This window comes from Canis lupus, chromosome 18, assembly GCF_011100685.1.
Source record: "Canis lupus familiaris isolate Mischka breed German Shepherd chromosome 18, alternate assembly UU_Cfam_GSD_1.0, whole genome shotgun sequence".
NCBI classification, from domain to species: Eukaryota; Metazoa; Chordata; class Mammalia; order Carnivora; family Canidae; genus Canis; species Canis lupus.
Window position 1 is genome coordinate 32,869,125 of NC_049239.1, and position 22,207 is coordinate 32,891,331.

Sequence of the window (22,207 nt, forward strand, 5' to 3'; positions counted from 1 at the left end):
CAAGGCCGTCTGGGAATATAGCATGGCTTCAATTCAAATGCTAGAGTTAGGTCATTTTGGGGTGAGCTTCAGAGGGCCCACACATGTCCCAAGATTGTAAGCAAGAATCAACATGTGTATATTTTCCTAGGACTTACAGATTTTCATTAAATTCTCAAAGGATTTTTGATGCCCAGAGGGTAATGTGACATTGTTATCAAGCTTCACTTGATCATCCCAGCATTTTCTCCTGGCCCCTTTCATGCCCCGTCTTGTGTACTTGTGTACAAGCTACCCTGGCTTTCTCTGGATTCCTCAAGCACTCGAAGCTCATCCCTACTCAGGGCCTTTGCACCAGCTGGCCCCTCTGCTTGGCATGCCCTTTCCTCAGACAATCCCATGGCACTTGGTTTGGGCTTGGTGGAAATGTCACCTTCTCAGGGAGGCTTGGTCTGATCCCACAAACTAAGGTTCTTTCCACAGTCACTCTACCATACTTCTTTGTTTCGTTGCCAGCATGGTACTCCCGCCCTCTGATATTTCCATCTTTATTGCTTATGTCTTTGCCCAGTTGTATAAAAGCTCCATTAAAACAGAAATCATTCTGGGATCCCTGGGTGGCGCAGCGGTTTGGTGCCTGCCTTTGGCCCAGGGCGCGATTCTGGAGACCCGGGATCGAATCCCACATCGGGCTCCTAGTGCATGGAGCCTGCTTCTCCCTCTGCCTGTGTCTCTGCCTCTCTCTCTTTCTCTCTGTGTGACTATCATAAATAAATAAAAATTAAAAAAAAATTAAAAAAAATATTTAAAACAGAAATCATTCTGTCTTGCTCACCAGGTATCCCTGTTGCCTAGAAGGTGCCCAACACATTCAATCCCCTAGATTGCAGAGTAAATGCTTGTCTTCTCTGTCCACCAGAAAATATTTTCCTGGGTCGCCCTCTTACATCTCCCTATCACTCCTTTTTCATAGCACTATAAAATAGAGGTATTCTTATCAACAATTCAAACATAGAAAAAACTTTCAGAAAATAACGTACCTATGGATTCTCCCCAAAGATAAACCGATGTTAACATTCTGCTTCACTTACTTCAGATTTGTCCTTCACTTCCTCTATTTTTTAACATTGCAAACTCCATATTTTGTGACTCCCTTCATTTTCAGCTATCTAGAAGGTAGTGTATGTCACTTCTATGTATGTTCTCACAGTTTAATGAGATGCATTTGTATTCATGAACAATATATGCTATTTTTATATGTTCTAGGGCTTTATATAAATGCTGGCATGCCATATGTATCATCTGGTGATTCAGACCTGGGTATTTAACATTGTTGTTGAGCCACAGAATTAAATAACACCAAAGCCACCCCGCCTGTGGAACTTATTGCTCTACAAGGTCATAAAATGTCTTATTGTCTAAGCCACGTGTGTTGGGTTTGTTGTTCTGTGCAGCTGAAAGCCTCTGTGATGGTTTCATTCGGTGGACATTTCTCACTGTTTTAAGCTCAGGCTGGCCAGCAGTTTCCCTTTGGCTGCAGGTGTAGCAGGACATACAGGCTGCCTAATTCAGAAACCTCTTATATTAGTAACTGATGGCTGTGTAACAAATTTAGCAGCTTCAAACGACACGATTTATTGTCTCGTCCAGTGTCTGAGGGTCACGAGTCTGGGAGCAGCTTATCAGGGTGGTTCTGGCTGGGAGGGCTCTCAGGAGGTTGCAGTCAGGTTGCTGGTTGGGGCTCAGCCACCTGGAGGGCTGCAGAGTCCGCTTCCAAGCTCACTGACACCACTGTTGCCAGGAAGTTTCGGTACCTTTCCATGGGAGTCTCTCCAGGGGGCTGCTCAACACAGCCTGGCCACTGGCGTCTCTCAGAGCTTCTCTGAGAGAATGGGGGGCTCCTCTAGCACGCCCCCACGTCGATGTGGTCATCACCTGGAAGTCATCTTCGACTGCTCCCTCGCATTATTCTCATGTACATGAGAATCATGGACTCCATCGGTTGACGGTGCCTCTGACATCTCCTGCTGGTGCAGGATGTAGACAGAGAGAGCAGAGTCTGATTTACAAATCTGATCCCATCACTGGTCCTCAAACTGGTTCCCATTACCCGTAGACTAAAGTTCATGGTTTTCAAGTCCGCCCAGCACCTCTAGCCTCCTTATTACGTGGTCCTCTTGGGCCCTTATCCTCTCCCCTTCCAACCTCCGTTTTTCTTCATGTTGGAAGCTCAATGTCATTTCCTCAGGGAAACTTTTCTGACCCTCAGACAAGATTCCTCTCTGCTCCATCCAGTTACATGCTCCTAGAATGTTCCATCCTCACACACGTTGCTCTTCACATTTGCTCAGTGTCTCACTGCTCTCTGGTGTATAAATCCACAAGGTAAGGGACCACATGGGTTTTGGTCAGAGCCATATTCCAAGGGCCTGAAATGATGACTGGCACATAGCAGACATGCAATAAATTGAGCTGGATAAATGAGCAAATGTTTTTTATCTGGTAAGTTTTTGTGCTTTCTCCTTTGCTTCCTTCTTTGGAAGAAGTCAAGTTACTTTACAAATAAGTCCTTTTTATTCCAGTGAACAATGCAGCAAAATTGAACCAGACATTCGATGCAAGGACCACCCTCCCAACCCTGGGGTTTTTACTGGGTCACCTGACAAAGACTCTCTCCTTAACAAAACTTTCTTTTTTTCGCCACTAGACCCCATCCTTGGGCTTTATCCTCAAGAGCAAGAATCCCTGCTTACTGAGAATCTCCCATGGTTGATATCTGATCAGCCTGGCGTGCCTTCAGTGAGAATTTTTTCCCTTTCCCCGCTCTGAGTTTCCCTTGGTTATTTTCCATCCACTGATCCCTACCCTGTTCCTTGACTCTATATCCAGACTTTTCCTTGTTGTATGCAGAGTTGAGCCCAGTCTCTCCCCTACTGCCAGGCTCCTTCTGCAGTGGCCTCTTGAGTAAAGGCTTCCTCGCCGTCTTCAACAAGTGTCAGAATAAATCTTCCTTTAATACCTGGACAGGCTCCATTCAGGACAGGCCTCCCAACTTGTCTTCAAACAAGTGCAGCCTCTGTTCCTAGGTCTCCGACTAGAAGCATAAATGCACAAGGCAATATATTTTTCAGACGTGAATTTATTTCAAATTAATTTAGGAACATAACCCGACTTACATCACGAGACCTGAGGAAAATGATAGCTCTTTAATTCCAGTTAAACATCTGGAGGATTTTGCTTTTGAAAATTCTTAAGATTAGCTGTCCATACATAGTTATGGTGGTGGTAGTGATGGAGCTACCATTATGTAGGACAGCCTCATTTTTATTTTCTCACCTAAATTATAAGGTAACTGTTCCCTCCTTTCTCACTGATGAGAGAAACCTGAGGCTCAGAGGGGCCAGAGAACTTGCCCAGGTTCACCTAGCCTAGCCGCTAGGTAGTGGAGCCTTGATTCATCCTGGGCTCTATTGACTACACTGCCTTTTTTGTGCCACAGGACCCTGCCCTGTTGCCTTCCCCTGGAGTTATTCTACTTTTGTTCCCCTTCCCCACTCAAAATGGCTCAACATTACAGAACTCTTGAGCTAGCCACTCGGACTGTGGTCAGAATTTTTTTTTTCAATTTCTTTTTTTTTGAATTTTTTTATTGGAGTTCAATTTGCCAACATATAGCATAACACCCAATGCTCATCCCGCCAAGTGCCCCCATCAGTGTGTGGTCAGAATTTTTATTTTTTTAAGATTTATTTATTCATTTTTAGAGAGAGCCAGAGAGCCAGGAAGAATGGGGGCAGGGGCAGAGGGAACATATCCCAAAGCAGACTTCCCTGTGAGCAGAGCCAGATGCGGGCTCCATCCTCCACCCCCAGGATCTTGACCTGAGCTGAAATCAAGATTCTGTCACTTGACCAACTGAGCCACCCAGGCGCCCTTGTGGTCAGAATCTCTGCCAGTGTTCTTTAGAAAGCTTTGCAATTCAGTTGCAATTCAGTTGCACAATTCAGTTGTTCAGACAACATTAAAAAAAATTAGTTTATAAATACACAGGTGGAAGTCAAGAACAGGTTTTCCCAAATGATTCAAGAGGACTTTGATTACAAAGAAGGGAAGCTCCCCGGCTTTCAGCAGTTTGCATGAAGAATGACTTAGAGGAGGAAGGACGTGGCCAAAGAAGGAACCACAGATGCACCTACCCCCAGCCTGGCTCCCAGTGGGAAGGGAGTGGAGCCCTGCCAGAGCTGGACGCAGAACATCATCGCTCCTTGTGTAGGGGAGCAGCCGGGAGTCGTCAGGCCTGGAGACTTCCATGGTGGGCAAGTTCCAGCAGGCTCCATTGGAAAGGCCCTTTGTCTTCCCCACAGACCTACCCCTCTCCACCCCGGCCTGGGTTGACTTGAACTCTATGTTTTGTGCCGCTGATGAAAACCAAACTTAATTACCGGTGAGCCTGGGATATTTGCCACAGGGTTGCAGAGGCTGCCCCCCTAGCATTCTCTCCTCTGGCTTTCCCGCCGTTGGGCTGTTGCTCGGAGACCCATCTGAGCTTGGAGATGGGAGCCCCTGGCATTCCCAAACTCCCCTTCACTGCTGTTTCTTCCTGTGTATTCGTATGCAGCCAGCCTCCCCGGTGATACAGAGAAAGGGACAGGTTTTGCTAGAGTGCCTCATCCTTTCAAGTGAAAATGAGTGGGTATTGTGACTTGTAATTAAATGAGTGGCTTGACTCCATCTATTACACCCAATTGTTGACTTCCGAGTGCGGATTAGAAGTAGATAATTCTTAATTCCAGGTATCATTCCCTACTTCTCAGCATGGCACTTTGCTTTCTTTCACCCACCCCTTTCTGGTGATTTATTTCTGCCTGAAGTGGGTGTCCAAGATAAGGGCAGGAGGGGGAGCTCACTGTAATAAAAATAGCTAATGTTTACTGAGTGCTTGGTGTATTTAGGTGCTGTTCTGAGTGCTTTACTCCAACCCTGGGGGGTGGGCAGGTTTCATTATTCTTCCCACTTAACAGATGAGGAAACTAAGACCATCCTGGGGGAAACAACCTGCCCAGGTGTAGTTGGGTACTAAGGGCTCCAGCTGGATTCACCAGTAGGCAGTGTGGCCCAAAGCAAGTACTTTTAAGGTAGAAATTGGGGGGGGGGGGGGGAGTCACAGGGAGAGCTGGCCCTTCAAATATCCCCTGTGCAGTTTGTCGCCTAGACAAAACAAGTGTGCATACAAAACCACTTTCCCCAAATCCAACAAATATTTCGTCAACTTTCCAATGTTAACTTATGAATACCACTGATTCTAAATAAGTTGGGAGTTTGCAGATCCTCTTGAGACTTTGAAGAAGGCTATGACTCTCCTACTCCAAAAATTGAATTCATAATTTTGCATATAATTTGGGGGAAGTTTAAAGACCTTCCAAAAACTCACTCCCTAGAGGGATCCAGGTTAAGAACGCCTGCTTTAGAACAATCTGAACCCTATCGATATGAAAAACTGAGTTGAATATAATGGGAAGAGAGGAAACTAAACTTGTGTAGAAAAACTGAAATTTGTGTTGGGCCCTATGGCTTTGGGCACACTTTTCTGTGTTGTAGCCAGGGCTTCCCCCTCCCTCTGTGAATTTGGGTTTATTGTGAAGTTCACCAAGGTAATATTGGATCCGGGCTTTTGAGTTTCCCAGAGAAATATGTCCTGCCTCCTTTTGAGAATTCCTTTCCAGACTCTGTAGCCCTAGGCTATTCACAAACCCAAATTAGACAACAAATCAGCAGGGAGAAATTACTATTGTGGGCATTCCAGAAAGAGGATCGAGGGCCTGTTTCCAGTTTCCTAAGCCTGGAGGAGCAAAGACCTGGCACTAGAGACTTATTCAGGCTCATCACTCAAAGTCCCACCCTGGGTACAGTTGCTGCTCAGTGATCTGCATTGGTAAGTGGTCGAGTGTGTGTGTGTGTGTGTGTGTAGGGGTGTTGGTGATGAGGGAAGAAGGAAATGGTACTGTCTGCTGATGGTAGAAACAGATCCTGAGAGGCCCTAATACCTATAGTTATTTGGAAACAAAGTCACCTCCTCCCCAGTCCCATCACCAAAGGACTATGGCTGCTTGACCAGCAACAAAGTGAACCTCCCCTCTGGTCTCCACCCCTTAGATATGCTGCCCTTTGGTATTTCCTCGCCTTTTAAAGGCTATTCTTGGCACTTGTTTTAATCAGATTTTGCCTGGATAGGGAAGTTGAGGGTGAGGACTGGAGTCCATACTATAGGATTTCATTAGTGTCAGACTCAGGCCCATAATACAGATAAAAATATTGAGCATTTGGTATGAGCTAGGCAATGTGCTAAAGGCTCTATTATGGACATAGGATCCTTAAATTCTCCTGTCTCCAAGTTTCATGATTATTTCCATTTTACAGATGAGAAAACTGAGATTCAGAGAGTTAGTTAGCTTAGTTTAGGTCATTGTATTGGGGAAAAAACCCCCAAACCCCTGCCCTTCCTTCTGGGTGTATCCCACACTCTCATACTTCTACCCCACTCACTTTGGGCACTTCTGATACCGGGTATGTGTGTGTGTGTGTGTGTGTGTGTGTGTGTGTTTTCCCCCACCAAGAAAGTCTTTAGCATCAGCGGAGTGTCCTATAATTGTACTCAATTCTGACACTACCTGGAGAGAGCATCACATCCCACAGGTCAGGGGCTCAGTTCCACGAGGCTGCCCTCCCCATTTCAGACACCAACTCCAAGTACTAGGTCCCCAAGTTACCTACAATTCCCGTCCCATTTGGCTACAATATGGAGGGTGCCATGACTTCCTCCCTCTTGGATTCAGTGACTTGCTTGAAGGGCTCACAGAACTCAGGGCAACTCTTACATTTACCAGTTATTAAACAATATAATAAAAGATACAAATGATGAAGAGATCCGTGGGGGAGGTCTGAGAGGGTCCCAAGCTTCTACCCCCGTGGAGTTGGGGTGCATCATCGCACTGGTACATGGATGCATTCCCCAACCGGGAAGCTCTCTAAACCTTATACTATTAGGATTTTTATGGAGGCTTCCTCATGGAGGCATTACTCACCATTAATTCCACTTTCAGCCTTTTTCCCTTCTCAAGAGAATGGCGAGTGGGGCTGAAACTTGCAAGCTTCTAATGGCTTGGTCTTTCTAATGACCAGCCCCCAACCAGGAGCCCACCCAGAGTCACCTTGTTAGGACAAAAGACACTCTTATCACCCATGAGATACCAGTGTGTCGGGGGCTCTGTGCCAGGAACTGGAGGGAGAGTCAGCATGTATTTTATATGGTCTTCTCACAGTCAGATAGTCAGAAGGTGGTGAGTCAAGGTTTTGAACAGAGGTCTCTGCTGAGTTCTTGCTTCCAGCCACTTCGCTGCAATGGGCCTCAGCGGTGTGGCTGGGATTTAGGAATTTCTCTCTGAGAGGAGTGCCTGTGCCAGGCCCCTGCCTGGCCAGTCTGTCCTGAGCCCTGGGGGCTTCTACTTTCCTTAAGTTTCTCCCATCATGTCCCCTTTCATCCCATTGCTTACTGTTGACCCTCTGTCAACAGTCTTGGCCTCCCCCATCCCTCGGTCTGGATGCCAAAGCGACTTTTCTTCCTAGAGCTTTGCTTTGGGCCCAGCATCCCCTGCTCCTAAGTAGCCAGAGCCCCTCACATGCTACAGAATAAAATCCAAACACCCTAGCCACTTGCTTCCTCTTTTCCTGCTCTCTGCCACACCCAGACTACACATATTGTCTATGCGCTTGAATTGGCTTTTGTTCTGGTACTTCTATTTTTATCAAAACTTCAAAATGCATTTTAATGGCATACATTGCCATGGATCCTTTGGGGACAAGGAAAAATACACAATTGAATATGTGCAGGTAAATACTCCTCATTTCCCAGGGGCACTGGCCAAAGCCAGTCCTTCCTCCTAGAAAGGCCTCGCCACACCCATCCCTGGATTGAGATCCTGCCTCCCTCTCGGGCTCCAGATGAAGCCTCCCTAGTTTGGGTAAACCTCCCACTCTCCCGACTTTTGCTCTTCATCTGACAGTACAAACTGGGACCAAGCATGGCCTGAAGCCCTGGCACTTCCCTGGGTTAGATCCAGGTCTGAATCCTGCTCTGACCCTTCCGGCTGAGTAACCTTGAGCAAGTCACTTTTTTTTTTAATAATAAATTTATTTTTTATTGGTGTTCAATTTGCCAACATACAGAATAACACCCAGTTTGAGCAAGTCACTTTATCTTGGAGTCTCGGTTTCTGCATTCATACGATGCGGACAATACCATCTATTGTACATGTATGTGAGGTCAAATGCCATATTCAGAGCGTCCTAAGCGGTGGTAGAGCGTGGTGGCTAGATCTATAGCCCTTGGGCTCGGGTTCAAACCTTGGCTCCACCACTTACCCACAGTGAGACCTTGGATGAACTATTGAATGCTCAAGGACTCCATTTCCCCATCCATAAAATGGAGACGATAGGTTTATCATGAGGAATAAATGAGTTGATGATACATGTAGGGGATGTAGATGCCTGGCACCAAGAAATTGATTTTAAAAAAATTAGCTCTTATCTTGCAAAGCCTTCTTGCTCCTTATTCAAGGATCCGTTTGCGGGTCGCCTGGGTGGCTCAGCAGTTTGGCACCTGCCTGTGGCCTGGGGCATGATCCTGGAGTCCCGGATCGAGTCCCACGTCGGGCTCCCTGCATGGAGCCTGCTTCTCCCTCTGCCTGTGTCTCTGCCTCTCTCTTTCTGTGTCTCTCATGGATAAATAAATAAAATCTTAAAAAAAAAAAAAAAGGATCCGTTTGCTATCCCTAAGCCTAGACTGCCGCTGCCACAAGGGAGGCAGTGTCTTGTGTGTGCTTCATCCCTGAGCCTCATACCTGGGCGGCAGGTGGGCAGGATCTGGTCACGCTGCTGAACGCACCCAGGGGGCCTCGCGGGAAGATGCCCTACAGGTGCGAAGGGTAAGATGTCCAAATTGTGATCACCTGGAGCAGATGCTGAGGGGGGAGGAGACCTCGGGGTTAGAGGTGGAAAGGGGAGGAGGGTCGGCGACTTTCCCCCCTTGGGCGCCCCCCGCCCCACCAGGCAGGCTCCTCATCAGACTCCGAGGGAACCTTGGGGCAGGCCTGGGGGCGGGGCTTGCGGGCGCACCTGAACGGCCCCGCCTACCCCCATCCGGGTCCCCCACCCCCAACCCACCCCGGGGCTGCGTCCCCTCCCCTTCCAGCCCCGGGCCTCCCGCGCGGCCACACCTCCGGGCCCCCAAGGGTTAAGGCGGCGCGAGGAGAGGTTTGGGCTGACGTCGCTCGGGCTGAAGGTGGTTCCCCTGCCGGAGGATGGGAGAGCCCGGAGAGCTGGGAGCCCAGCGCCCGCTCGGCCGGGGCGCGCGGAGGTCGCTGTGAGCGCAGCCGGGCCCGGCCCGAGCCCCCGGGGTCCCGAGCCCCCCGCCAGGCCCCCCCGCACCCCCGGGGCCCCTCCCCCTCCCGGGTCCCTCGGCTGCCCCCCTCCCCGGGGTCCCTCCTCCTCCCGGGTCCCCCGGCCCCCACCAGGGTCCCCGCGCACCCCCGGGGTCCCTCGCTCCCCCGGCCCCCCCCGCCCTCGCCCCAACCCCCGGGGTCCCCCAGCCCCCCGGGTCCCCCAGCGCCCCCAGGTGCCTGGCCTCCCGGGTCCCCCAGGGGGTCCCTTGCCTCCCCCCCGCCGCGGTCGCGCCCCCACCGCGATGATGGAGCTGGGCTGCTGGACGCAGCTGGGGCTCGCTTTCCTGCAGCTCCTCCTCATCTCGTCCTTGCCCAGAGGTACCGTGAGTAGCATGGGGGGCCCTCCCCGGGGAGCCCCACGGGATGGGGGGGGCTTGGCCGGGGGCAGGCGCGCGGCCCTCCCCAACCGGGACACCCTCCACACCCTTTACCATCCCCGCTCGCGGGTCGGAGCTGCCTGGGGGGCGGGGGGGCGGCTGCAGTGCCCTGGGCTGGGCTTCCTCTGAGCTCTGTAAAGCCTCGGAGCACCTGGGGGGTCCGTGCACCGGCCCCCCCCACTCCCGCCGGCGAAAGGCAGAAGGGTGCCCCGGAGAGAGCGGGTCAGCAGAGAAGCCAATCCCCAGCAAGGCTTGCAGCAGGCGAGTCCCCCGGGGTGAATGTCCTTGATGCAGTGAGGCTCATCACACCCCTCAGGACGGAGCCCCAGCTTGGGAGAGTCCCCCCCCGCCCCCCCAGCACATAGTCCCAGACAAGGAGGGGAAGGCGGGGAAAGCCAAGGCGGAAAGTGCAAGTCGTTTGGGGGACACACAGCGTTTGTTTAGAAAGAGCTCTGGCATGTGTGTTTTTCTGCTGTCATTTTCTGAGCCGCAACCCCCAAGTCAGATGGGCTCCCCCTCCGGGGGTTTGTGAGGCCGAAATGCAACCCAGAGCTCTGGGGCGGGGGGGTGGGTGGGGGGGGGGGGGGGGGGGGGGGGGGGGGGGGTGGGGGTGTGTGTGCTCCTGACCCGGTGAGCGGGTGGCAGGCTTGGCTTGTCACTGCTTTCTGGCAGGCAAGGAAGCAGGGACTTCTTAAGAGCATCTGTCCTTAGGCGGCTCCAGTGGGGCAGGGTGTCAGGACATGGGTGAGCCCTCGTGAAGGAAGGACAGGCTGATACGTGCAGATGTGACAAAACAGGGCAGCTTTGGTAGGAGCAGGGGTGTGTGAGCACTTGCTATTTGCCTTCTGTGCTGGTTACCTGTCCCCTCACTGGCTACCTGTCCCCTCGCTGGCTACCTGCCACCTGTGTTCTACGTGAGAGGTGGGTGCTCTGTTGCTGCAGGTAGCTAGCTAGTGAGGGTCCAAGAATCGGAACAGGGTACGTAGGGTGGTGGGGGCAGACAGTCAGTAGCCTGCTGTACGGACGGGGGACTCGACCGTAGGCACATCCCTCATGATAAACAAGAAGCCAAGACACACGGGTTAAAATAAACCCCAACAAACCCATTTTGGTCAATACTTTCCATCTACCGATGGCCTACTGGCCCCAAGTGAAATCCTCCTCTCTCTCCCAAGTGATCTGCTTTTAAGCTGGAGTGTTTCATCTGAGTTTTGCCTCCATGGCATCTAGAGGGGCCCAGAGACAAGAAATAACGAAGGAAGAAGGAGCCCAGGAGGGGCCTGATAATAGGTAAACACAGATGCTCACCCAGGGGTAAGTCGAGGACTTTGCATTAGGATTCCTCCCTGTTCCATCTCTGCCTTTTGGGGCCACACCTCCTGGACATGGTGGCCTAGGCCGACTCCAGCGGGGGCCGGTCCCTTCCCAGAGCACCCGGGCTCTGAGGACTAGCTTCTGAAGGCTATGTCCATGCCCTCCTGCTGCTGCTTTTTTTTTGTTTTGTTTTGTTTTGTTTTGTTTTGTTTTTGTAATCTGGCAGGTGAGATGGCTTAAACTCATACAAGGTGAAAAAGAAAGCTCAGCTGCCCTGTTTTCCTTGCCCAGCATCTGGGAGAAACCATTTACTCCTGACCCGAGAATCTCTTTTACCTTTTGCTGTGGAAAAGCTTCAGGAAGGGGGCCTGGTCTCTTGGCAGCCAAGCTGCTGACCGAACCGGCGAGCAACTTCCAGCAACCTCACGTGTCTAGTGAAGCTGTTTTGGTTGTTGAAAGTTCACTTTGAGAGGGGAGACGGAGAAATAGAGTGGAGAAGGAAAATATTTCTGCAAGTAGTGAGCGAGTCCACTCCTCCCGGCTGGAATGCTGCAGCTGGCCCCGTCTAGAAAAGCCCGAAAGCAGATTTCGTCTAATGACTTTTCTAAAAAGAGTGTTTGATGAAATGTAAACATGCACTGGGATGGCACAGGAGGTTGTTGCTCATCGGCACGGGGCTCATGTTGGAGGCCCAGAGTATAAACAGGAGGCCAAGTGATAACCCAACAAAAACAGCATGTGGGGGGAGAAACCCGACTCCACTGACTTCACCGAATAGCAGTAGCTCTGCCAGCAGGATCCTGCCGAGGAGGAAAAACTCATTTAAAATATGTGACTCTGGGGAATGAAACCTTAATATGGATAATTTTGCAAGTGTTGCTTCCAACAGACATTAACTTGCAGGGAATGAACATAAAGGCAACCGGGGAAGATAATTTGAAGCCCAGATATTCAGTGGGCAGGAGCAGCCGGCTGAGAACGGGGATGTGGAAAGAAAGCAAAGGGGAAGGAGTGGAGTGGCAAGAACAATTAGATGTTGGTTTATAATGGGATGTGTTAGCAAATTCCAAGGAGAGAGCTATGAAAATTAGGCCATCTTGGCTAGGGTGGATTTTTGTGGCGACCGTGAAGACAGCATTCCCCTAATCTATACTCTGAGAGCTCTGGCTTCTCGACCAGGAAAATAATTTGATGGTGGGTTCATGGATTTTTGGAGCTGAGAATGCCTCTGGAGATCATTTAGTCTGAGTTCCTTAATTTTAGAGGACATGGAGATGAAACCTCTCCGAACATTTATGATGTGCCCAGTCTGTGAGCCAAATGCTGTATGTGCATGAATTCTCAGACACCCCCCCCCAATAAGGTAGGAGCTATCATGATCCTCATTTTCCAAACGGGGTTTAGGGAGGTCTTCTGACCTGTTCAAGGATACACAGGCATGGTTTCTCAAAAGATTAAATATTTGACTTAGCAATTCCCCTTCTGGGTACATACATAGAAGGAGTGAAAGCGGGAACTTGACAGATACTTTGTACACCAGCGTCCGTTGCTGCATTATTTCCAATAGCCAATGAGTGGAAACAACCCAAAGTGTCTGTCAATGGATAAACAAAATGTGGTATATACATATACCAGAATATTCATCTGCCTTAAAAAGGAATAAAGTTCAGGCCACAACAGGGATGGACTTGGAAGACACTATGCTAAGGGGAAGAAGCCAGACACAAAGGACAAATGAATACTGTATGATTTTACTTATATAAGGCACTGAGAGCAGTCAGATTCATCCAGAAATAGAACAGTGGCCAGCGGGGGCTGGGGGAGGAAGGATGGGGGAGTGTTTAGTGGGTGTAGAGTTTCCCTTTGAGATGAGGACAAAGTTCTGGAGATGAAGAGTGGTATTGGTTGCACGAGCTACAGACTGGAACACTTAAAAGTGCCAAATTCTCTATTCTATTTTGCTGTAATAATGATTAAAAAAATATACAGGCAGATGAGCCAGGGGTGAGCCCAGACTGTCTAGTTCCTGAGCTCAGGCTCATCTGGTACCTGGCTGACTTAAACTCACGCATCTAACGGATGGATCGATCGTGCTGGTGCGCGCCTCCGCTCGCTTGGCGCAGCTTCAGGACACGCGTGGTGGGGGAGAGCCTTGCTAGCCCCAGTTTCGGCGGCACCGTTGCTCGGTCTTGGGTGGCTGTGGCAAAGAGGGAGAGGCTGTAGAGCTGAAGGTCTGGCAGTCTTTGGGCCAAAATGCCTGCAAAAGTATTTAGTAGGACACTGTGCTTAAAATGTTTTGAACCTGGATGCTTTGAGGTAGGCGGGTCCTCTCTATGGCCAGACACCCTACTTACTTACTTTCTTTCTTTCAGATTTATTTATTTATTTATTCATGAGAGACAAAGGGAAAGAGAGAGAGAGAGGCAGAGACACAGGCAGAGGGAGAAGCAGGCTCCCCGTGGGGGAGCCCGATGTGGGACTCGATCCCAGGACCCCGGGATCACGACCTGAGCCGAAGGCAGATGCTCAACCACTGAGCCACCCAAGTGCCCCGACACCCTACTTTTTCACCCCACACATATGTTACCAGCTACTCCCTACTGGCATTTGAGATTTTGACTGCCATTCTTGAGAGAGGTGGAGTAGAAAGGGAGAGTAAAAGCTAGAATGTTGAGGGGCTGGGGGGGAGGGCTGGGTGCTAAATGAGCGAGAGGATTGAGTTGCTCGACAGGACTTTTAAAAGAAGGAACAGAAATGTATATTAACTTGTGGGTAATGTAGAATCTCTGAGCACCCACCCTTCGGTAAAATGTTTTATTCCCATAAGCATCAGTGAGATGAGCTTTTGGTGGAAGCAGAGAATGAGGTTGGGGGTTGTGTCTGAATCAATAAGCGGGTGACAAAGCACGTTTGGGCACAGGAGCCCAGAGCAGAGGTGACCTAGAGCATGTGAGTCTCTCAGAAATATCCCGAAGTCTTAGGGATGGCTTTGGAATACCGCTGGCTCGGACTGAAGGTTTGATTTGAACTCTCCTCCATCTGGGTTACACTGGCTAGACAGAGATGGCCGAGAGGATGGTGTCTGCGGGGTCTAATGACCGGCCTAAGTCAGAGATTATTTCCGCCTGCCTCACTAGGGACGGCCAATCCCCATGCAAGAGAAACTTCTCTACCTGCCTCTCCTGAGATCAACTCTAGAAGTTGCCATTGATTTGAGGCATATGCACATTGGGGGAGGTGCCATTTCAGTGATAAATGAGCCAAGTTTGTGCCCTGCTTCCCCCACACGTGGGAGGACCTGTCCCCCTCGCGCTGGGCTATGTGAAGGTCACAAGAGCCCGGCTCCCCACCCCCCCCTTCTCTTTTTCTTTATTTTCAAAGGGAGGGAAATGCAGTGTTTACATTTCCCAGCTCCTGAATTCCGGGGTAGAGGACCCAGAGAGGCCAGCTGGAGCTTTGAAAGCTACCAGAGCAGTGGGTGAAGGTCTATCAGATTCCGAGCCTGGTCTGTGTTGAAGGAATTCTGTTTGTCAGCCATCGTGAGGTCTGGGCTGCGGCATTAGGTTGATGGTGGACAGAAAGAAGTGAACGCGGAGGAAGAAGTGAACCTCACACCTGTAAACCAAACCGCTCCAGGAAGGCCGCAAATTGGAGTTGACCGGAGATACTCTACTCTCTTAATCAAAGGGGCTTCCACCGGTCTCCACTCAGCTCCACAAATCTCATTTTTCTTGGGTGCAATTGCATGTGAGACAGAAATGGTGTCCGCAGAGTGGGTAGGGGCTGCACCTCGAATGCTTCACCCTTGATGATGGAAGCACCCAACAGCCTCCCATCCTAGCATAGATAAGGGGCCACCCTGTAAGTTTGGCCACTCAAATGATTTGTGGAGTTTGTGGTAAATACCGAGTACTGTCCTATATGATATAGATTCGATTAATCACACGTGGAGGAACGTAGGCCGAGAGTGCTTGCCCAGGTCATGTGGCTGGACATCCATGTCCTGACCCCAGTCCGTGGCACGCATCCTGCAGCAGTAAGCAGCGGGCCCAGCCAGAGTAGATCCACTCGCTGTGTTTGGACGGACGCCGGCAGAGGACAGAGGAGAAGAGGGAGAGAGACCTTATCAACCCCAGTGGGACGATGTGGGACCCAGAAGAAGCCATCCCCTGAGGGAAACTGAGGTGCTGAGCAGCCCAAAACGCTAACCAGTTCCTGGGATGGCTGTCCCCAGGATCATGTATCTTACTCTGATTTTAGTGGGAATGTCTTTGTCTCATGGTCAACTTCTGTAAGTAGACTCACGTGTCTGCAAAGGGACAGAATTAAGGATGAGCCACGTTTCATGTCCAGCCCTGACACGTAGCTTAGCTCGTTTATGGATTTATTCTGTCAAGATCATCAATGTGTAAATTCTCAGGCTGTGGAATGGGAGAAGCAGGCCTGGAATGAATAAAGGAAAGCGTTTTTTCTCTTCTTTTTTTGGCATAACACAGTTGATGGATATAGCAGGGGACAGAGACACGATCCCCTTCCAGTAAAATTCAGATGAGTTTTAACCGATTTATTTCAACCTTGAATGAGGATCTACTGTCTACCTGACACTAATGTCAAACAGGTAAGAGAAGTGCCCGCATGGACCGGGCAGCAAATGAGGACCCCTATTTCTGCTGCTCTTCTGCCTCTGGAGTTGGGGAGACGCCTTTATTACTGCAGGGCGGGCGTCTTTGTCCCCACTGTCTCTGAGGTCCTGGCCATGTTCAGAGGACTGAGTGAGTGGTTTGGCAGCAAGACACCCTGTGAGTAGAAGTCTGGTTCGTTGGTTTGGTGATTGGAAAACCGGGGCTGCCGCCAGAACAGAGTGAGGAACACATTCAGGCAATGTTAGCTCATGGGGAGACACAGCCATTGTCCTCATGAGCTGAATTCATGATTGGTTAAAAAAAAAAAATTCCAGCCAGTTTAATGGAAAACCACTAAATGGAGGGGATGTTGGCCCAGTTTGCTTCAAATCAAATGAATCATTTGAAGACTCTGAGGAACTAAAGTGTCTGGGTTTTTCAGAGTCCCGTCTCCACTTACTTCATAGGATTCCTTTGGAGGTGATCCATGAATCCCCCATATGCTGGGATCCTACCCCTGGATCAACAGTGAAGGCAGAGAATACCTGAGATGTCCTGGGACAAGTTGCCTGAGCTTAGCTTCCAGCCGGTCACATCTATTCCCATATTTTCCCTCAGGCCCTTGGCTCACCTGGATGTGAGCAGAAGGGAGGGCTAGGCTGCTAGTAAGGAATCTTTGTTGTAGGACTTCTTGGTCTGGCTTTCTGCCTCCCAGTGGGTGGTTGACTGACTGCTTCTGCACGGTGCTCAGACTCCCTTCTGTGCAAGCCTGGCTCCCCTGGCCAACCCACTGGTGGAACAGAACAAGCGAGCAATCCAGGGTTTCGTGGAAACAAGATACAAACTGCAATAAACAATAATATTCACCAGTCATGGCCCCAGTGGATCCCTCATACCGCCAAATGGAGACTGCACTGGGTCCCAGCAGGGGACGTCTCTAACATCACTCTTTGTTGGAACTAACCTTTTCCTGGGAATCACACATGCTTCACGTGGCCACACTGAGGTATTAATTCAGCCAACTTGATCATGCACCTACCAGGTACCAGATGTGGTCCTTGGTGTTTGGGGATGCTGTGATGAAGAACACAGAGCCCCTTTCCTGAAGGCTCTTGCGACGGTTGAAAGAGCTGATGGTCCAGTCTGGCATTTTCCAAAGTGGGTTTCGTGGAATTCTAAGAAGATCTTGAGCAAAATAAACAGACGAAACCCAGGGGGTTCGGATGAATAGTCTGGGTGGTGTGGTGATTGGCTCTGCACAAAGCATTTATAGACCTTGCAAAGCCCTGTAATAAAGAAAGCTGTGATTAGCATTTTATAAGGTTAAGCACAGAACCTCTTTTCACATAATACCTTATATACAATCCAGTGGAACTGCTCCCTGGAATACGGTTTGGAAAACTCCGCTCTCCTGCCCATAATGAATGCAACATTGAAGAATACCTCCCCATGATGTGGGGTAGGGGAAGGAGAGAATTCGAAGGTCTGTAAAAAAACATGGGCTTCTCTTCAGACTTCCCGCTATGGGCCTGGCAGGAAGTCTGATGTCCTAGCAGCCGCCCGCCGCTCTCCGAGAGGGCTGAAGAGGCCTGGGGATGGCCCCGTTCATGTTGAGAAACGTCCTCGCCAGTACTGACCTGCATGGTTCATTGAGAAAGCTGATTTCTTGTATTCAGGTGGCCGACAGTAATGCAGTCGGTCTGGGATCATTGGACAAGCTGAATCGGATTAACGTGAGCCCATGGTGATGCGCAGTACCCCGGAGCGTGGGGGCTGTGGCTTGACTTCCCGGCTGCATGGTATCCTTGGTGACAGTCACACTCTCCCCCCTTCACAAACGAAGAGGCTCTCTGAGCATCCTTCTAGTTCCCTGGGGGGCACTGAGTCCCAGGACTGTTCATCACCAACTATACCGTCTCTTCTTTGCTCTACCTCTTGTCACCCAAACACCCAGGGGCTCGTCTCCAATGTCCAGTTACTTACCCTGGTGTTCACCTGCTCAGGTGTAGCCCAGTCGTCAGGACCCTGATACGCACGCCCTGAAATGGTCTGGGCTCTCTACGCTGGGGCTTATCCCATAGAGACAGCACGTGAGTTTGAGCTGCTCATCAACCCATTGTTTGCTGTTTCTGGAAACTTCTTTGTTCTTGCCTTTGCCAAATGTTGTTGCCGTCACACCGTGCAGCTTCTCCCTTGGCCCTAGCACTGCCTGCCTCCTCTCTCTGCCCTGCCTTGTTTCAGATTGGGTAGCTACAGTGGCGATGGGTGAGGGATAGAACCAGGTATCCCTTTAAGGGATCTCCTGCCTACGGAGGCCCGGGTCCCCGTGATCTCAGTGAAGATTCAGCCCTCACATGCCATAATTGTGGAATTCCTCCTTGGTATAGATGGTATGGGTGTGGCCAAGTTGGAATACACATGTACGCAGAAGAGCAAAGGAGAGATGTGAACGTGTGTGTGTGTGTGTGTGTGTGTGTGTGTGTGTGTGTGACTATGTATATATGTGGGGGGTAGAGTATTGTGGCTTAAAGCAAGGGCCAGGGTTGGAATCGAGGCTCTGTCGCGTACGGCTACTTTTCTTGGGCAAGTTCCTTACTTCTTTCATGTGGCCTTGGCACCTTCCAGCCTGTAGACTGAGGATAATAGCATCTTAGGGGTTTATTGCAGGCCTTAAATGAGCATCTACTTAAAGTGCTTAGTGAAGCATCTTGCAAAAAAAAAAGGGGGGGGTGCTCAGTTGTGTCTTTCTCTGCCTTCTCCTGTTTCTTCCCACTAGCACAGGTTTTGCAGGGAATCGAGAGGAGATCCTGCTATAATGTCTGTAATTGGGTGGGAGTTACGAGGTCCTCCTTGCCTCAGACAACAGTCCTCTCTCCTATTCATTGGCGGCTGTGTCAGAAAGAACTTCCTAAAGACTCATCAGAAGTTTCTCTCTTTGAGACTTGCTTCCTTCCCTTGTTTTTTTCATGTATCCACCTTATAACCTTAGGGGAAATGCCTTCTCTGGCGGGTGCCTAATTTTGCCCTGTTTCTTTTATTTTTTAAAAAAGATTCTGTTTGTTTATTCATGAGAGACACACAGAGGCAAAGACACAGGCAGAGGAAGAAGCAGGCTCCCTGCAGGGGAGCCTGATGTGGGACTCGATCCCCAGACCCCTGGATCATGAACTGAGCCAACCTTAGGGGAAATGCCTTCTCCATGTGGCGCCTTGGTTTTGCCCTGTTTCACCCAGGGTGAGCCATCGTTTCTTGCAGGGGCTGAGGGTTGCCAGGTGTTTCAGAGCCGGTGATTCTGGGTCAGGGGCCTTGCATCCCAAACCGGAGATGTTGCTCCTGACCCCCTGTTGTGATTCAAGGGTGGAGCCAGGCAGGGATCCTCAGGCAAAATGAAGTTCCCTTCATCTGGTTCTAGCCTGCAGAGCCCAGGGAGGTAACAAGGGCTAGCCTGCCTCAAGCTGCTGCCAGCTTAGGGCTTAGCGAACCGGACATACCATCATAAACACATCACCCTCACTCAACATCCGTCCACACACTCGGCCTGTATGGTTGGCCAGCTGGCTGTGGCAGAAGGAAAATCTGCCTTCTGCTTGGCATCAGTGGCTGTGGATATGAAGTCAGTAACACCAACTCTGGAAGCTATTGGCAGGGAGGTGGATGGGCCGACCAAGACTCCTGTGTAGCCTTGACGTGCTCTGATTCAGAAGGAAGGGTTGGGAAATGTGGAAGCCTGGGGGCGGGTGGGACACTTTGTAGAATTCTTGGGATCCAGGGAAATCCAGGTTGGATTTTTTAGGGGACAGCCTAAGTTTTTGACTTAGCCATTCTAGTGCTTTGGCTGATGTAATATTCGCTGACTTCTATTGCCAAGTACTTTTAGATGCGTTATTAAATTTTTTTCATAGTAGCCAATTCCACTAAAAAAAATAAGAGCCAGTCAGCTCATATTCCAACAATTGAAATAACTCAGAAGCAGCTGTCCTTCCAGGATTTCTAGCAGCACAGTTGTTGAGGATAATGGCAACTGGGGGCTCTTCCAAATGCCGGAGTTGAGGTTTTGTTCCCTTTGACTAGGGATGTAGAATTTCTATTTCTAGAAGAGAAGCAGCGGGAGGGGAGCTATGTCCTACTTAAATAGGTGTCTGATGAAGGGGGTATTAGAGATCTAGAAGCAATGCCATGATTTAAACATGAGCCTACTGCTTAAAAATGCCATGTATGTGTGGGCCTCAGGAGAAGACGTCATTACTCACCTGCCTCACTCCTTTAGCCATCTGTGTCTTAGCCAAAGATGTGATGGCTTTTATCCTGCAGAGGAGAATGGTAATGTCTTGATAAGTCTGCAATTTTTCTTTCTTCCTTTCTTTTTTAAGATTTTATTTATTTGTTCATGAGAGACACAGAGAGAGAGGCAGAGACACAGGCAGAGGGAGAAGCAGGCTCCACACAGGGAGCCCGATGTGGGACTCGAACCCAGGACCCCTGGATCATGCCCTGAGCCATGACAGACACTCAACCACTGAGCCACCCAGGCGGCCCTGCAATTGTCTTTCACAGCCCTTCCTGCCCATTGTGACCTCAGTCAACAGCCCCATCAACCTCCGTCTATCCACCTGAGGCTTTGGGCTAAGGTGTCTTGTTTACGACTGCCCAGCAGCACACAAGAGGGACTGATTCAGGATTAAAATGTGGGTGGTCTGAACCCCAAATGTGTCCATTTCATCAATGCTGCATTCTTATGCCGCACAGCCAGAGGTTGTGAACTCTCTAGAATCAAGGTAGTGTTGGGGAGGAATGAGCCTCTAGCCCTAGACAGAGCTGGGTTCTGCTCTTTCTTCTTTCACCTGAAAACTGTGCCACCTGGAGCAGTGCCTTTACCCCGTCTGTCCCTCAGTTTCCTCATCTGTTAAATGAAGAAAAGCATACTTATGTTGAAGGCTGGCTGTGAGGATTCAGTGAGGGGGTACGGGCCCAAGGGCTTGGAAGCCTTCCCTGGGGGAGCCGGGACCCAGGGTGACCAGGAGCATGAACGGAGAGCCACAGTGCAGAGCAGCGTGCTTCATAAAGCACGAGTAGGGACATCAAGTCACAGACTGACTTTTGCCTCCCTGCCCCTCTCCAACGTACTCGTGCCTAAAAACCAGATTTCTACGGGCTCCATTAAAAGTTTTGTCATTCCTGGTATCCAAAGGGGGTGACAAAATGACTCCACCGCTGTCATTATCTCATTAACTAGGGGAGCTGTGAGAAGGGGCAGCCTGACCGACGTCACTGGGAGGGGGGGATCCAGCCAGGCTGGCCCAGAGGGTCTCTGGCCGACAGGGTGGTTCTCAAAGGCTCAGGAGGAGACACAGGGTCCCCAGGGGCCCCGTGAGCATTCCCTGCCCTCTGCCTCATGGTCCTGCCTGCCTGGGACTTGCCTGTCATCAGTCCTGATCCTGTGAGCAGGTGTCTGACCCTGGGCAGAGGGGAAAGCTGTGGGCTGCCTCGCCTCTGTCAGCGTGGGGCAGTGTGGGGAGAGCAGGGCTCTCCAGGGGGGGCGGGCTGCGCCGGCCGAGGGGCCCAGGCTGTCGGGTGGGATCCGCTGAAGCATCCTTCCTTTTCTTCTTTCTCCCCCTCTGTCTGGTCTCAGAAGGTTCGTAGAAATGTTTATTACATGTGGCTGCGGTGACAGGGAGGACGTGGGAGGTGCTGTTGGGAAGGAGGGCTCTAACCTCCCGGAGGAGCCAGCTCGCGATAATAGGGCCTTTCTGGGCCACCTTCTGGGGTGGTCTCGCCTGGGCCTTTAATCTGACAACAGATGTTTCAATCACGGACTTGTTTTCACGAAGGATCCTCTGAGGTTTTGCGGAGGGACCTTACCGGCCACCACGTGGACAGGTTTCCTTAAAATCTGGTGCTGAGCACCTGGCACTTGGAGATTATGCTTTGGGGGCACAGTTGCCGCCCCCCTTGCCCGCCTGCCAATTCTATGGGGGTAGGCACCTGCTGTGCTGGGTATTACCTGTTTTCCACCTCATCAGCAGGAGAGAGAGAGCGAGGGAGCGAGCGAGCAGTGCTGGATGGCCTCCAGCAGATGGTCAGGTGCTGAGGGGCCTGCAAAACAAAGGCTGGCCCCGGGGACGTCAGCCGGCTTTCACTCCCTCGTTTATTCCCTCAGCACCTGTACGAGAGCCCGACCTGTGCCAGCCGGCTGGCATCGGCCACGTTGCCTCGGTATTCCCGTTGTTAAAGTGAGACCAGGCGGTGAAGGGCCTTCCGTTTTCCAAAGTGAGTTCTGGAAGAACCAAAGCTGGGCCAGTATCACGGGACTGTCCACTCTGGGCAGGAGACACGGGGGTGGCGGACGCCCCCGAGCACGGCAGCTGCGAGGAGCCCTTGGGCAACGCTTGGGAAACCAGAGAACTTTGCAGGGCTCTTG

At 50.6% G+C, this 22,207-nt stretch overlaps 1 protein-coding gene and 2 long non-coding RNA genes across 10 annotated transcripts in view; 1 reads left to right on the forward strand and 2 right to left on the reverse strand.

Annotated features, from left to right (window-relative positions):
* PAMR1 (peptidase domain containing associated with muscle regeneration 1) overlaps positions 1 to 22,207 on the forward strand; it is a 157,179-nt gene that overhangs the window by 75,171 nt on the left and 59,801 nt on the right. The window contains exon 1 of one of the 6 annotated variants that reach the window (XM_038563034.1): positions 8,937 to 8,960. The exons of 4 other annotated variants lie outside the window; for them this stretch is intronic. Coding sequence is in view for 1 of the 2 variants with exons in the window: in XM_038563028.1 (XP_038418956.1) it covers positions 9,719 to 9,794 (76 nt within the window). In the remaining variant the exon portion in view is untranslated. Of the gene's footprint in view, positions 1 to 8,936; positions 8,961 to 9,637; positions 9,795 to 22,207 lie in introns of those variants that run through there. One more of the 6 variants, XM_038563028.1, reaches the window with a different exon arrangement.
* Positions 8,185 to 9,894, reverse strand: LOC111090938. Its single transcript, XR_005373359.1, has 3 exons — positions 9,715 to 9,894; positions 8,877 to 8,996; positions 8,185 to 8,772 (listed from the first exon to the last, which is right to left on the reverse strand). It is a non-coding gene; the product is annotated as an uncharacterized LOC111090938 (long non-coding RNA).
* On the reverse strand, positions 12,141 to 20,253 carry LOC111090938. 3 transcript variants are annotated; one of them, XR_005373356.1, is made up of 3 exons: positions 20,040 to 20,253; positions 16,829 to 17,075; positions 12,141 to 13,424 (listed from the first exon to the last, which is right to left on the reverse strand). It is a non-coding gene; the product is annotated as an uncharacterized LOC111090938 (long non-coding RNA). The 3 variants fall into 3 exon arrangements; XR_005373357.1 differs by having other exon boundaries at positions 12,141 to 13,364; positions 16,421 to 17,075; XR_005373358.1 differs by lacking the exon at positions 12,141 to 13,424 and adding an exon at positions 14,542 to 16,633 and having other exon boundaries at positions 16,754 to 17,075.